General features: G+C 35.3%; 1 protein-coding gene across 1 annotated transcript in view; it reads right to left on the minus strand.

Moving 5' to 3' along the window:
- Nucleotides 1-17,682, minus strand: part of il12rb2 (interleukin 12 receptor, beta 2a) — a 54,019-nt gene that overhangs the window by 11,646 nt on the left and 24,691 nt on the right. The window contains exons 5-12 of the mRNA XM_039735517.1: nt 17,453-17,622; nt 13,265-13,407; nt 10,630-10,771; nt 7,419-7,498; nt 4,476-4,680; nt 3,863-4,051; nt 3,127-3,225; nt 2,883-3,038 (exon numbers count right to left, since the gene is read on the minus strand). Coding sequence (XP_039591451.1) covers nt 2,883-3,038; nt 3,127-3,225; nt 3,863-4,051; nt 4,476-4,680; nt 7,419-7,498; nt 10,630-10,771; nt 13,265-13,407; nt 17,453-17,622 — 1,184 coding nt within the window. The remainder of the gene's footprint in view (nt 1-2,882; nt 3,039-3,126; nt 3,226-3,862; nt 4,052-4,475; nt 4,681-7,418; nt 7,499-10,629; nt 10,772-13,264; nt 13,408-17,452; nt 17,623-17,682) is intronic.

The following is a 17,682-nucleotide window of genomic DNA, read 5'->3' on the forward strand; positions in this document are numbered from 1 at the left end:
CGTGCTTTTAAGTTTGCCACGGCATGAGCGTCAGGATCTTCTAAGCAAACATCCTCTGTGCAAACAGCCCCTCTGCTCACATCTCCTCCGTCAGGCGCAGAGAACGTCAGAGGGAGAGAGAGAGCGAGATTAAAGCAACAATCAAAAAATCAATACGTGTGCTTTTAAATATGCCGAGCACCACAATAAAGCAGCATTTTTTAGAGGAGCGTCAGTATCTTTTAAGCAAACAGCCTCTGTGCAAACAGCCCCTCCGCCAGGCGCAGAGAATGTCAGAGAGGGTGAGAGAGAGGCAGAGACAAGCAAACAAGCTCCGCGCGGGATGCATATCTTATAGCATTGAGGAGTTTTAGTTAATATGTAATACATGCTCTGATTGGGTAGCTTCTAAGCCATCCGCCAATAGCGTCCCTTATATGAAATCAACAGGGCAAACAAACTGAGGAAGCGTGTAGCATAAATTAAAAGACCCATTGTCTGCAGAAATCCGCGAACCAGCGAAAAATCTGTGATATATATTTAGATGTGCTTACATTTAAAATCCGTGATAGAGTGAAACCGCAAAAGTCAAAGCGCGATATAGCGAGGGATTACTGTATACACACATAGTTCGGTTTAGAGTTGCGAGTCGCCTTAGCATACGCATTCTGACGAAGTGCACGTACAAATACGCAGGGAGACAGTGAAAGCCAGGAAAGTGAATGCAGTTTCAATGAGCTGTGAGGCGGTAGCACTGACTTCTTCATTCCCATGACACCCTTTCATGTTATGTATTATTTTAATTTGTAGATGTTTGGCAAATAAAACAAATTGAAAATGGAAAAATAAAATACCAGAAAACAGTCTGAATGCCATTTACGGTAAGTAGATGGCATAATCTACCTTTCACACAGCACTTTAGGAAGTGGCAGGATACTAGAGTACCTGGTAAAAGCTCGTTGTATCATTATAGAGCGTGCCAACACTGGGATTCAAAACTATGACTCTGAACCTGTGAGGCTGCTACAGGGCTGTGCATTTCAGGTTGGAGTTGTGGGGACAGCGATTGTTTTGATGGAGTCGGTGTCACAAACTTTTTATTTGACTCTGACTCCAGGACTTGAGTCTAAAGTGCTTTAATAATCAGGTGTTCTGCAGGAGAAATAAAACTCCAACAGTGCCATCTGTCCAGTTTTTAGTGGTTAACGCTCTAATAAAAGCACACTGTTATGCCATCTGCAAATATAATTTGCATTAAACTTAATTCTAGAATGTTGACACCCACACAAAGCTGCTGGGCTGGAAAGATGTACAAGGTTATTTTACATGATAAAAGCTATGCAGCACAAGTGAAAGATGCAAAAAAAGTAATGGGGTGACCTCGAATGCCAGTGCACATCTTATATGCACATCACAGGTGAGTGCGGAGCGATTTTTAATCCAGTTTCCACCGATATTCTGATTTCTCCCATTTGCTGCCCTATTTTACACTGAGGTCTGTCTGATCTCACAAATAATAAAAAGAATTTAAAATCTGATACCAGATGATTTTTATTTTAATGAAATGGACAAGGACACGATGGCGGCTTAGACTTTTACACAGGACTATCTGCTCTAAGCAGCTTTACAAAAAAAAGAGGTAAGTGCCTTCTTTATACTTCTTGGGAAAAAAGCCAAGAAGTGTGCCATTTATTGTACATGACAACACATGGGTTACTTAGATTTTATTTGGGGATAACCATTACAAACTTAAGATGCACAATGTAGGCATGCACTTTTGACACAAACATACGTTTTAATTTAGTGAAAGCGCTAGTTTGGCTTGAAAGAGCAAGTTCCTCTTTTGTTTAAGGAAATTGAATCCCATGCAGTAAGATGCGTATTAGTCAAAGACTCATTGAAGTATTTCTTATACAGTTACTTCTACATTTCAGAGATACTCAGAATTAAATTACAACAAAGCTTCTATTGTTTTAATAAGCAGAAATAGAATATGCCTGGTTATACTTTGATATATGCTGTATTGAATAGCTTTAAGCAAGCTGCACAATACCATGACCAATACCATAAGTTCAACATTTTGCTTCTAATGAAACACCATTTGCTTTGGCCAGTAAGTATTACAATGGCTCACATAGCCCGGACGCTTTCTTCTGAAAGTAAAACCAAACAAGAGTTTTCATAACGAATTTTGTTTTTACTGGAGCTCTGTTACATATTATAGGCAACTTGTTATCCTTCCATTTCTCAATGCTAACTGCTAATTCTTGTTGGCATGTAAATAAAGATCCTGCATCATACATTTTATGGTGAGCCCCGGCACACAACTCAAATGCACCCTTATTCACACACATTCTATATAAAATGAGGGTGTACATTGTGATTTACAATACTATAAATTAATCATTACCGACCCATTTGAATAATAATATCTCCTATTAGACTACAGTCAGAAACATCCTAAAGCTAGAGTTGGAGTCATTGTCATTTTTTTTTAAGCTTTCTGTAGTCACAGGCAGGCATTTTTAATTACTCTACAACCCTGGGCAGCACTGATAATAAAGGATCACTACTACTTATCATCTGTATTTCCCCACACTTTATAATGATATATTAATAATATAACAAAAATATAGTAACACAGCATCACCACTAGAACTTGTCACATTTGTCTGCAATTATGTATACATTTTTAAACCCACATATTTAAATACAGAGTTGCAAAGTTTGCTGACATTGAACTGGATAATCATCTTACAAAATGGATGGTTGGGTTTGGCAGCACCAGTACGACCAATTTACTAGGTTGGTAACAAAATGCATAATACATTATGGAATCAAATCTGAACGATTCAAGCAAGAACTTTTAAAAAAAAAAAAGAATGTTTAAATAATTTCTTTACCATATTTTAAAGGCTGTGAGACTTTATCAAGTCTATTAACATAAACATTGTAGCTTATGCATCCTTTTTGATGCTCAACATGGATGGCTTTCCAAGATACAATTATGCTGGTTTTGTTGAAATGTCGGACTTCTATTTCAGGGGCTGCTTTAGGAACTGTAAAGAACAAAGAATGGAGATAAACTGAGATAAAAAGGGCCTTCATAAATACCAAGTCTGGTCAAATGCAGATGATAATTTTTACCTGATTGAGTAGAAATTGCCTGTACAAAATCAGCTATTCCTATTCCTTGGTCATAAAGTGCAAATACAGTGATTTTGTAACAAACATTAGGATGGATTTCTGTGAATACAAACATTAATAAATAAAGCAATACTGTAAATTATTTCTTCAAAAGCAAAAGTAACACAGAGATGTAATATTTGATTTTAGTCCAAAATGTATCATTAAAAAGACTCAAAGGACTTGGCTGCTCTAAATTTTTTCATGTTTCAAAAAAATCAACTAAAACACATTTGCTCTTGATATCCTGATCTTATCAAAATAGTTATTCAGACCAGCGTCAAAGGCATCAACTTTGTTTTACAAAATGGCAAAAATCACATACATCTCTGTTTTACAGGTTTCAACCTTTTGCTCTGAAATGCAAATATTTTAAGATAATGTGAATTTCATACATTACAATACAGAATTTTATTATAAGAAATTTGACAAACTAGAGGAGACCATTCAGTCCATCAGGCCCAATTTTTTTAGCTGATAGCTAAGCTCTCCCAGTATCTCATCCAGATTCTTCTTAATGGCTCTCAAGGTTTCTGCTTCAACTCCATGTCCCAGATTCCCACAACTGGCTTCAGTTTTAAATGCATTTTCCCTTAATTTACACTGATGTCATTGTTAATATACTAATGTCTAAAATATAAACAAGACTTTTATGCTTAAAATTCACAAAATATCACAGCATAATTCAGATTTATACCTGATATATTCAGTGACAGTTTATCTTTTGCGAGTCGGATCCAGTTGAGATTACGTCTTTTTCGGCTATGCCGAGTCCATGACACAACATAGCTTTGCAATGGAGTCATTTCTTTCTCTGGTGGATTCCAAAATACTGAAATACTGTTGATGTTAGGCTTACAGGTTACTGTCTGTGGAGGAGGAAAACCTGAAAACCAACCGACAGTTCAATATAACAAGCAGAACAACACCTCACTTACTGTAGCTCAACAAAATATCAAGAAAGGTAAAAGATTTATGTAAGTATACTGTACTGCACAACTGTGTTTTTGAAATGTTCTAAACAGGTTTTGTAACTTGTACACCAAGTTTAAAACAGCATTAAAAAAAAAAAAAAAGGTTTACAGAGTCCTCATATTTTTATATTAATGAAATCAATCACTTTCTAAAAATTTAAATTAAATGTCAACCATAACATAAATGATATGTACAATTCATAAAGTATCAGTATGATTAAAAACTAGCCTTTTTGAAATCAAAGTTAAACAGAATCCACATTGATGTCTTACATTTAGCAGATATAATTAATATTCTTACAGACTGTCAAAAGACGTGTGAATGACATTTACTACCTGTGTTTATTGGTAAAGAAATGACTGCAGCCGGGGACTTTCCTTTAGAGTTGATAGCAGACAGCAAAATACTTCCAGATGCTTTTGGAATATGGATTTCATAATTGTTTTTTGTGACATTTTTTACATCATTGGTTTTACTTTGTATCTGAAGCTCCACTTCGTAATATAAGATAATGCCTCTTGATTCGGTTTCACTTAGGTTCTGTAAAGTAGTGTCACATATTCTCTAATTAGTCTAAATTCAAAAAAATGGTCATGTGAAAACTAAAATTAAAAGCTATATACGTAATAACATAAAATAACCTGTCAAATTCACATATTGTGTTTAATGATGCAGATTTTAGATTACCTAGGCAGGCCCTGTTCCTGCACATGAGAACAAATAAAATACACAGTATGAAAACTTCAACACTCGACGTCAACTAAAATTCTGTTTAAGGTAAAGGGGTGGGGGTTTTCCTTCTCACAAATGGTGAGAGTGTGCTGTGTAAGGTTTCTCATCGAGGGTTTTCAATTGTATGAAAAACAAGGTGATATGGAGACAGCATTAAAAACACACCATAAAAACTTACAACACAAGAAGACAGGGTAAGGAAGCCAAGCACAAGATCCCATTACATTATCCTATTGGACTTCACGAGCTCTTCTCTCAAACTATATCTGAGGATGGAAATGATCACTAGGTGTGAAACGTTTTCAGTCATTTTTCTCGAAAACCGAAACTGTTTCTTATAGTGAGACTTTCACACTACATTTTTATTGTTAAAGGCTGCCTTTTCCTTTTCCTGTCAAAGCAGTAAGTATAAAAAAAAAAAAACAATTTCCACAACATCCAGGAAAAGTATGTTATATAATATATTTAACAACATTTATTCTCACACTAACAAACAAACCAGTTAACCATGAATAGTTTTCATTAGTATTTTAATTTGGAAGGAGTTTGCACTGGACAGCTGGGAGAACTGATCATTTTATTCCACTTTTACTCTTTGTGTTGCACGTATATACCCCTTAGGAATAACATCAGTCCCACATCTGTACAAGGTAAGTTAGTTTACAATCCTACAAGGTGTGTATCAAGAAAGAAAAAATGTAATTTGATCAATAGAGCTGAAAACATTGATTTTATAAAGATTTACACATTGATTTAAGAGAGAGGTGCTTCACAAAAATAAATGCTGTTGCTTTTAATGTATAAAATATGACTTTATACAGCATATTCAGTACTTGGTTTGACCAAACAGAAAAAAACAGCTTAATGTATGCCTAAGGTTAAAACTAAATGTTAAGACTCGTTAGAAATTTGTTGGTTTATTATTCATTTATAATACTGCAATCGTTTAATGTCGAATCAGGTAGCTGCAAACTTTTTTCATACTAAACTGTGTTAACTTATGGCCATTAAGATGTTTTTGGCTAGTCTTTATATCTTTATTACAAATGTAAAAAAAAAAAAAATGATATCTTAAAATACACTACCGTGGCTGTCCATTTGTCTGTCCAGGATTTTAAATCACCTGTAGCTCGCAAACCGTTTGAACTATACTGACCTGAAATTTGGTACACATATACTAATTGACCTTAACTGTGCGCTTTCAGGTTGAGGATTTTTTTATTACTCTTTTTATTTTTGTTTTATTTTATTGTAGAATCAACTCTCGGCAGCAGCCAGCAGGGCGGCCATGCGCACGGGTGCCGCTCTCATTCCCTACCACCTTCACTTCCCCTAGCTCTTCATATCTTAAATCATTCTTGAGGCAGCTTAAGTGAAAAATGAAGAAAAACGTACCAAGTAATTGCAACACAAACACTGACTTAATCAGTTTCAACGTGAAAAGATGCTGACAAAAGAAGAGAAGAAGTGGGCCGCTAGGATGGAGAAAACAAGAGCTGCTCAGGAAGCAGCAAACAAATGCTAAACGTACAGAGAAAGAGTATGAAAACTGTAAGTCAAGTGTATTCATTGCACGTTATCGTGTAGTACACCGTTACTGGTGATTAAACAGTATATTCTTTGTGTATGATCAATTCCAGGTTCCTGCAGCCTATTGCAAGTCAAATAATCAAATAAGAAATATTTCACTTCAAAAACGAAAATGATGCAGATCATAATGGAGAACAATTCCTAGAAATCATCATCAAAAAGCAAGCAAGATTACAACTCATTCAATTCACAAGGCTACTTTAAGGGGCTCTACATACTGATGGATTCAGTACGCATTTTACTTTCTGAGAAGGTTGGCATCCTTCAACATCTGCAGTAAGATGCTGCAGATGTTCTACCAGACGGTTGTGGCGAGTGCCCTCTTCTACGCGGTGGTGTGCTGGGGTGGCAGCATAAAGATGAAAGACGCCTCACGCCTGGACAAACTTGTTAAGAAGGCAGGCTCCATTGTAGGATTAAAGTTGGACAGTTTAACATCTGTGGCAGAGCGACGGGCGTTAAGTAAACTCCTGTCAATCATGAAGAATCCACTGCATCCACTTAACAGTGTCATCTCCAGACAGAGGAGTAGCTTCAGTGACAGACTTTTGTCACCGTCCTGCTCCACTGACAGACTGAGGAGACCCCACACTATGCGACTCTTCAATTCCACCCGGGGGAGTAAATGCGAACATTAATTTTATTTTAATTTTTTTCATTTTTATTACTATTTAATTTAATATTGTTTTTTTGTATCAGTATACTGCTGCTGGATTATGTGAATTTCCCCTTGGGATTAATAAAGTATCTAGCTATCATTTGTTCCCCATCATGTCATGCATTAACATTTTAAAAGCAGAGGTTACAAAATTAAAAGGCACTTAAACTGAATCATGATGTTTAAATAATGACTGAGACAGAAGCGGGAGAATCAAGTTTTTGTTTGTAATATACATCAGACATAATCTAATTACCACATTTTTGCCCATCTTTTCTTACATTTCATTTTTACTTGCCTTCCAGAAAACAATGAGTGACTGGTCTGAGGACTCTGTATATTCCAAAAGAAACCAATAATCCAGCTTTGCCACAGGTGCTGCTCAAAGAAAACAAATATATATCTACTGTTACTGTTTATTTACTACACAATAACACATTGAGAAGCACCAGGCTAGTTCAGTAACGATTATCATAGCACTTTTGGTTTGTACATAACAGCTAAGAAAAAGACTTGTTGGAGTATAGAAATAAGTGTACAAACACTTCAATTTTTTAACCAAATAAACACTTTTTTTCTTAATCCGGATACCTTTTGATAGTATCTGCTGCCTAACAAAATAATTAACTTATTTTCCACATAATATATGCTATATATATTTGAAATAAGACATATAAATATGAATTCTGTATGTGCCATTCTTAGTGGCCTCAGCAGTCTAAAAGAAAAGTAACACCTTTCTGAATCATAGGGAAACTAGTGATGACAGCATTTCAGTACATTCAAGTCATTGTGGTTCTTTCTTTTTGAATCATTAATGCCACACTGGGATAAGCATTAAAATTTGAAAGACTGAATGGCATTTGATGATGCACAGTGAAAACAGAATCACAGCTACAACCTTAAAGTTAATAAGGGAGCTTTGTAGTAAAGTTATGGCTAAAACATGGCAAATATTCACTTGCTAAAGTGAAGCCATCTAATAGACTGTAAGAAAAAGCTGCTTTCATGGAAAACCCGAGTGGAGTTTGCATGTTCTCCCCGTGTCTGTGTGGGTTTCCTCTCACAGTCCAAAGACATGCAGGTTAGGTGCATTGGCGATTCTAAATTGTCCCTAGTGTGTGTGTGTGTGTGTGTGCGCCCTGCAGTGGGCTGGCACCCTGCCCTAGGTTTGTTTCCTGCCTTGCGCCCTGTGTTGGCTGGGATTGGCTCCAGCAGACCCCTGTGACCCTGTAGTTAGGATATAGCAGGCTGGATAATGGATAATGCCTGCTACAACAACAACAACATTTATTTCTATAGCACATTTTCATACAAAAAGTAGCTCAAAGTGCTTTACATAATAAAGAATAGAAAAATAAAAGACACAGTAAGAAAATAAAATAAGTCAACATTAATTAACATAGAATAAGAGGAAGGTCCAATGGCCAGGGTGGACAGAAAAAACAAAACAAAAAAAAAACTCCAGATGACTGGAGAAAAAAAATAAAATCTGTAGGGATTCCAGACCATTAGACTGCCCGGTCCCCTCTAGAGACCAATTCGAATTCTAGATATCCTAAAATATAAAACTATACAGTAAGCACAGTTTGTTGTAACATAATCTCTTGGTTTTCCATATTTTAAGGCACTTTTAATAGCACAATTACATTTGTTGTGAATAGATTTAAATTGAACATGCTATATTCTGAAAATAAATGTTACAGGAATATCTGCTTATATGGGGAAAACGCAAAAGGTTAAGTAACTTCCTAAAAGCAGCAGGCTTGTATTTAATAAATGATTTCATGAACACAGCACCAAGAGTCTGCAGCAGACTTTAGGACTTCAAAATAAAGAACAAACATTATATTCAGTTGTACTATACACCTTTATAAATAAATAAATAAATAAATAAATAAATCTCTTGTTCAAAAATAAATTATAATTATAGTCACTAATTACTTAATCTGATATTTTAACTAAAGCAAATTCACAAGCTGATATTAATTTATATTTATTATTTTCAAAGGAAGGTAAACTATATTAAAATGTTGTGGATTTTTTTATAATATTCAGCCAATGACTGTACATCAATTTATCTGTTAAATACATCTGACCAAGTATAGTATAAGTGGTTTTGCTTAAATGAATTCATTACACAAAACATGAATCCATAAATCCCTTATTAAAGCAGGTTAATCCAATGCAAAGCTTCAGGAGATAACAGAAATAGTTAACCATATTTTTAGATTGCGTTACTTTATTTCAGAATGTTAATAATTACAATTCTTATTAAAAAAATACAGAGGAAACTCATTTGTTGCAGATTATAATAAAAAAAAAAATCTGCTGATGAATTTTATTACCACGCATCTTTTAACTTCACCTGTTTGTTGTCCGGTACAAATCTTGCAATCGATATTTAATCCACTTCCTATTGTCCAAATGACTTGAAATTTTGCACACTTACTCACTTCCGATGACAATACACGAATCAATAATCAGTTTCACTAATTGATCGATTAATCCATGTTAATTAAGAAATGACATTTTCATATGAAGAATAGTTCAAGATCTCACCAATAGATGGTGCTAGTAACAGATAGAAATATTAAAGGAAGTGTTAAAATATTGATTACAAAATTATACTAAAACAAACCCAAGACTAAAAAGTTGAATTATATATATATATATATATATATATATATATATTAAATACAAGCCTGCTGCTTTTAGGAAGTTACTTAACCTTTTGCTTTTCCCCATATAAGCAGATATTCCTGTAACATTTATTTTCAGAATATAGCATGTTCAATTTAAATCTATTCACAACAAATGTAATTGTGCTATTAAAAGTGCCTTAAAATATGGAAAACCAAGAGATTATGTTACAACAAACTGTATATATATATATATATATATATATATATATATATATAAATACTTTTTAAAAACCACGCTTATATGAAGTTAAAAAGTGTACTAAAAAGTAAAAAATAAAAGTCTCTCATACATCACTCATAAAATAAAAGTGTGGGCATTTTTCATCAATCAATAAAATCTTAGCAAAAGCGACCACGCTGTTATTTTATGAGTGATGTATGAGAGACTTATTTTTTTACTTTGTAGTACATTTTTTAACTTCATATAAGCGTGGTTTTTAAAAAGTATTTTTGTATATATACATTTTCATCCATTCATTTACTTTCCAGTACAAGATCAAAGGGACATGTGCTATTGGCAGCAATCAACTCTGACCAGGGCTCCATTGCTGGATTCACTCACACAACCACATTCATTTACATTAGGCAATTTAGTGGGGTCAGCTCTCCTTAAATAACACAGAGCCAGGGGGAAGCAGACTCAAAGAAAACACTCGGCCTCCAAATAGATATTAGCTGAGTCAAATTAGGAGACATAACTCTAGGGATGCAAGTTTTTAGCACTAATTACTGTGTACTCTGCTACCGGTTACTGAGCATTTAGAAAACAAACATACTGTAATAATGAAAAAAGTCTATGCTTACCAGCTTCTTCAGTTCTATTAAGTATTGGTTTGCTCCAGTCACTCCAAACTCCTTTCATGATACTCATCTTGCTCCGCATCTGAATTTCATAATTTGTAAAGGGTTGCAGGTCTGTCAAAATATACATTCTTTCAAAAGAATCCTTGAAAAAATAAAAGCAACAGAAGTTACAATTTCACAAAGGTTCTACAAAGAGAAGACTTTTAAAAAAAGCTAAAATGTTAATTTTCTGAAAAATGGATTAAAGGCTTGTACATGCTAGATCAAATGCTTCTGGATTTGTACTGCTTCACTAAAAGGGAAATTAAAAATAAATCACTTACATTGACATATTTATCATTTTGTTCAAATGACATTTTATACTGTACTCTAGATGCAACTACTGGTTAGATTTAAAAGGTGAACAGTTAATTAAAAGTTCATTGTCATATATACAGAGTATAGTGACATTTTTAATGGCATTCCTCAATACACTAGTAACACTAGTATAAGACAAATAAGAAAAAATTAAAAGATACTGTAGACAGAACTTTATTTGTACCCAGGTCAACATTTGGCTTTTTACAGAAGCTGTTTTAATAATAAATAGATATATACATGAATATATATGCACACACAGCACACCCTAAACAGACAACAGAATGACTAAAATGGAAGAAAATTAAAAAGAAAGAAAAACTTCTGACTTGGTAGTCTCAATCACAGTGATGCGCATAACAGGTGTATTGCTGCTGGTATGAAGGAGGCCCTGTAGTGTTTCTTGACACACTTCTGCTAAATAATTCATTGCCTGAAAGTCCTCAGTGTTTGTGTGTCAGACAGAGGGTGTGCAGCATTGTTGATAATGGTACTCAGTTTTACTTTAATACTCTCCTTCACTACAACCTTTTAATTAGCTTGTTGATTCAATGGGCCTCTCTGGAAGTGATGTTACCTGCCCAGCACACCACAGCATAGAAAACTGCACTGGCCATCACGGAGTTGTAGAAGATGCAAAAGATGTTCCTACCCATATTAAACGGACACAGTCTCCTAAGAAAAGAGAACCTGTTCTGCCCTTTCTAAATATAGCTCCTCAGTGATTCAAGACCATTCCAGCCTACCATTGATGAGGACCACCACTATGTCCATTCCCTGAATAGATCAGTCAGAGATACTTTATTAATCCCAAGGAGAAATTTCACATACTCCAGCAGCAGCATTGGTGTGGCAAAAGGCAATAACCAATTCCTTGGTTTTGCTGATGTTTAGTTGCAGACTTTTTTTCTGCACTAAAATACTAATTTCTCAGCCTGACTGCTATACTCTGTCTCACACCTATCCTTAGAGTCATCTAAGCATTTCTGCAAGTGACCTGACCTGGTGTTATATTTATAGACAGAGGTGTACAGAATAAAAAGAAAAAGTGACAGGACTGTTCCTTGTGGATACAACACAGACAAATGAATACAATATCATATATTAAATTCTCTATCAGAATATATAAATATATTAACGTTCATGTACCATACATGATTGACTGGCATGCTGACAAAAAATCCTTCACTATTTGCAGAAGGCCTAAGGAAAATGGTTTACACAAATGGATCAACCTCATTGCACTTGTGCCCATAAACTTCCAACATCATTGGAAAGTTAATTTAATAGTTAAAAAAAACATTAAAAAACAATGATGATGTCCCACATTTAATAGTCAGAAAGGGCTATGTTAGTGCCAGGCCACAGTGGCTGAACAGTAGCACAAATGGTCGCAAGTCCAAGTGAAAGGAAGTGGTATCATTGTCTAACCAGTGTCCTTTTTCTAATCTTCTTTAGTAACTTGAATGTTATTGGTTTACACATCTGACTTGCCTGCAGTTTAATATTATCACTCAGGTTCAAAATTCCATCACTAATATTCTATTAATTGTTCTGTTCCAGTATAAACTATAATGGTAACTGAGAAATCTTCACATTTAAATGTTATACAACATCAAATACAGTGGATTTCATTTTCCAATCATCATGCAGAGCCTTCTATGTCTGCTTTGAGAGTGCCAACATTCATTTCTGACATCATCAAAAAAATAAATAAATAAATAAATAAATAAGTATCATTTTAAATCAACAGTTCTAGTTATGTTTTGTCTATCTCAGTTGGTCTGTTTTTTTATTCCTGGATCCTTAGCATTTCCTTGATTTCCTAAACACTGCTTTGGATTCTCCTTATGGTCCTTGTTTTGTTTTTGCTGTGCACTACCTTGTCTGTCTTGTCCAAATCCATTTTTTTCACAGACTCAGACTTCATCCATATCTAAGATGTAAGGTCATGCTTTTTACTGGTTGTCAAGTAAATAAGTCTAAAGGCTCACGTAACACAGTGAGCTCACCTCAATGTAATAATGGGTTTCTTGTGAATAGACCTTCTAATGTACAAAAATAAATAGATAAATAAATAATGAATAAATGCAAGTACCTTTCATAACTGACAATCTGTAATGTTTAATTATGAAAAGCAAATCAGACACATGAAAGACTTTTTACATAATCTATCAACTGTTAACTTATTGTGACAAATGGTTTAACATCTTCATTAAAAACAAATACTATTATAAATAACAGCCAACTTTATTTAAAAAAAAGCAGGATAGCTTACATTTATAAGATGAATACTCCAATTCTGATTGAGAGGCCGATATCGGATTTCCAAAACTGTTGTATTCTGTTCGTCTTCCCAATATATTATCATGTTTGAGAACGAATTATTTATAACTGTGATTCTTGGGGGATATGGCTTAACTACAAAATACAAAAGTAATATTATTAAAAACTTTATAATCAAAGTTAAATAAAACTAATATTAATTGAGCTGATTATCCAAAGTAATTATTATAATCAAATATTATCTAGGATGAGTATTCTGAAAACATTGTTGTACTAAGAACATCATAAATATTGTTTTAAGTCTGATGTATAATTTATGAGGTGTTTCCCAAAGTCCTTTGTAACTACAGTACAATGTCAAATCCTTCACAATCTAGGTGGCTCCCCCACTCTACTTGATAATCACTACATACTTCTTAATCTTGCTGCATCCTGAACCCACTGTAGCAACAGACAGTGGTAGCCTGACAGAGCACCTTAAATTCATGCTATGAGAATACTCTGAGAATTAAGAATACTAAGATTTACACTTTGACCAGATGACATTTTCATGGTGAAATATAGTGAAAAGTCAAGCAAAATGACACCTTTTTTGACACTAAAAAAATTACAATATGCAAGCTTTCAAGGCAACTCGGGCCCCTTCTTCAGGCAAGATGTAATCATTATCTATAAACCAGAAACGGCGTACTACCCGATAACATGCAGTGAATACACTTGACTTGAGTATTCCTAGTTTTCATCCTCTTTCTCTGTACGTTTAGAATTCGTTTGCTCAGAAGTTGATGCGCTTGCCGCTTCCTGAGCAGCTCTTCTTTTCTCCACCCTAGCAGCCCGCTGTTTCTCTTCTTTCATCGGCATCTTTTTGCGTTAAAACTGATTAAGTTAGTTTTTGTGTTGCAATTACTTAGTACGTTTTCTTTAATTTTTCACTTAAGTTGGCACTTAAGTCTTCAATCTGCCTCAAGAATGATTAGCGAATGTGGTAGGGAATGAGAACGGCGCCCATACACATGCGCAACACACGGCAACCCTGCTGCGCGCTGCCGAAAGTTGATTCTACAATAAAATAAAATAAAAAGAGTAATAAAAATCATCACCCCAAAAGCGGATAGTAGACGTCACGTAATATATGTGTACCAAATTTCAAGTCAATATGTAAAACGGCTTGTGAGCTACAGGTGATTTAATACCATGGACAGACAAACGAACAGCCATGGTAGCGTATTATATAGGAAGATTTTATAATTCAAATTAACAAAGACAAATGTAGAATCAAATGAATACACACTTTTACAACCTTACTGAAAGAGAATGTTCACAAATGCTAAACGAAATGGCCAGCAGTCGAAAAATTTGACTTCTTTGATTTGAATTATAAAACCTAAATGTATCCTAAAAAACATTGCATTTACAATCATTCAAAGAATATAAACCTTTTTTGGGACATAGTGTAGTATGCAAATTGTAATGATCATTTAAACCAGGCATGTCAAACTCACTACCATTGGTGGGCCGCTTCAACTGCCATATGTGTGTCAGCGGGCCGCACTGTAACAAATACTATTATAATATTATACAAAGCTTTCTTTCCAATACTGAAAACTTTAAAAAAATGTAACACTTAAAGTTTAAAGAAAAGCAATTTATTTCCATACACTCTCTGTACAACAGCGTACAATTAGAGTTTTAGCCTCTTAGCTAGGTCCTTATACTATTATATTCAATGCTTATATTGGAGTCCTACAGTCTGAGATCTATTTATTTTGTCCCGACACTTGGCATCTCTTGTTAGTAAACAGTTTGTCAATATCAGGCTTGAAATCTTGTGCAGCTGAACCTTTTATGAGGGATGAAAGGTGCTCGACAGTACGTCTTGAACGATGTGGGGTTTTGGTAGCTTTGGTAGCTAATGAAAACAATTGCTCACAAAGGTAAGTGCTTCCGAACATAGAAAGTACTCTCGATGCCAACTTACGGATCTGCACATACGAGGGTGGCAGGTAACCATACAAGCCTGGCACACCAACTTAGTTGTATTTTGCCTTCAGAATAGAATCTGACTGCACTTCAATCAATCCCATTTGGATATTCTCAGGTGCATTCTCAACGTTGTAAGAGAACAGAGCAAAGTCCTGTTCGTGTGAACCGAAATCACGAAAACGCTCACTGAATTTATTGCTCAGTATTTCAAGTTGGAAAACAAATCCTCCAAAAATCTAATTTTACTTTACTAAGTTTCCTTCAAAGTTTATATTGTAAAATAAGTCGATATGCAAAAAGCCCCCTGACCTACTCTAATTTTACAACCTCAAAATCACAAAAATATGTTAATAACCAACTCACCAACTTCTCGCGTCCACTTCAAATCTTCAGCTGTAGTCTGCACTAACTGTTCGTTACAACACTAGCACAAAATTACATAAAACTAGAGCAAAAAACGTGAAAATATGTGAGCTATTACTACTCGTGATGGTCAGTTCTGCCCAGTCTCAGCAGCCCATCCAGTAGTGTAGCCTAGCAGGGGCGGCTCTAGGCTCGTGGCGGCCGTGTGCAGAGAAAGAATCGGTGGCCCCTTCGCCCACCAATGTCAATATGGTATCTTATGCATGGCGGATGGCTACGTCCCTTGCGACACAATATAGCCGCCTCGTGCTCATGACACGCTGCTATATGCGCGTGTCGGTAACTTGAAAACCAGGTGGCGGCCCATGAAATTCTCATTACGGCAGAACGTTATAACACTACATATAGCTTACTGCTCCGAGTCTAGCAACATTAGTAAATACAGTGTACTAATTAACAAGAAACACAATGTTTTTCAGCCACATTGCCGTCAGCTGTGTCGTTATTTTCTGTTTCTGTTTTATATTCAATATATATTGGCGTGGCGGCCCTGTGCAGGTGCACAGTTTTCACATACCTAAAGCCTCGCCTGCTGCCCGCTGCTGCAGCCTAGCACTTCAGTTGTGACGTTGCGGCTCATTAACTTTGGTCAAGGCTCGTGGCTATACTAGCAGATGATGTTTCCGGTACCGTAATGCCATGGGAAAATGAGCTTGTCAGAAGGCAGAAATGATTTGATCACAAACGATAGTAATCATTTTGTACAAGTTCAGTTCTAACTGTCATGCCGGCCGCACAGATTTCTCTGGCCCGGGGACTGCGTGTCTGACATGCCTGATTTAAACAATTTCTACTGTTAATAATTACAAATTTATACGTTGACAATATTTCCGTTGCAGATGGTTACAGAAAGAAGTAGTAGGAAAGAACGGTAAATTACAGAAGCCGGGGACTGGTATGTTTGAGAAAAGATGTAATTAAGCTAAACCAGCTCCCAAGTATATCCAGTGAATTCTGTATCAGTGTTTCCGACTTCCACCTTACGAATACAAGTCTTACTCATTATTTAAAAATTGTTAGGGTGTAGCTCATACCTATTTACTACTCCCCGGCTTCCAGAAACCTAGTTATACTGCACTTACTACAAATGTTCTCTAAACTGAATGTTTCTGTTCTGTCTGTCTCTTCTAACCTGTTTGTTCTGGCTGTTGGAAAGGCTGCCATGTTGCTGACTTTACAATAACATTGTAGGGTGTATTTCCTGAAAGCATTGTAACACTGAAAAAATTGTAAAGTCCGTCATAAGATCAACTGTGAATTTAAGAGTTTTTCTGAAACTCCATCATAACTAAAATAGCATGTTAAATTCTTCATAATCTACATGCTCCGAGACCTAGTTGTTAATCGCTACATGCTTCTTAAACAGGCTCTCTCTTGTACTGAAAAATGATTGTATTATTGTAATTTTTCATTAGAGCTGGTGATCAAGTGTCCCATTATTTCCCTTTCAATAACTGTATCAAGCAATTAGCGTCTCCTACACTTTCCCATTCTTCATTTCTCTTCTTGGTGTCCACCACTGCTAATTATAACACAGGAGCTTAAAACTCATTATCAATTACATAAAATAGCTGTTGTATTTCACTATAATGACCAATATGTCTCAACTACTAATACATCCCAAAATGCCCAGGGAAAGGCTATGTAAGAAGCTAGCCAGCAGATAATGTTACCTTTGTAGACTAGAGCATAGTTTTTAATTAAGAAAAGAGTTAAACAGAGTACACTGCATCTTTGCTATTGGAAAGCAAATATGTATAAAGAAAAGGCTTACCTATATCTTGAAGGCTGAAATTTAAAATATGAGAGGATGCATTTCCCAAGGTGTTTGAAGCAATGACCCAAACAGAATACTGTGATTCCTCATCGAGCAAAGAAAACGTTACATCTCCAAAAGAAGGGTTGGTATTTATAAAGCTGAACTTGTGAGTCTTATTTTTCACCCTGTAAAAGAAAGTGGAAGAATTAAGACAGACTTGTATTTTGAATGCATTGTAAAACAGT

Source organism: Polypterus senegalus, chromosome 14 (genome assembly GCF_016835505.1).
Source record: "Polypterus senegalus isolate Bchr_013 chromosome 14, ASM1683550v1, whole genome shotgun sequence".
NCBI lineage: Eukaryota > Metazoa > Chordata > Cladistia > Polypteriformes > Polypteridae > Polypterus > Polypterus senegalus.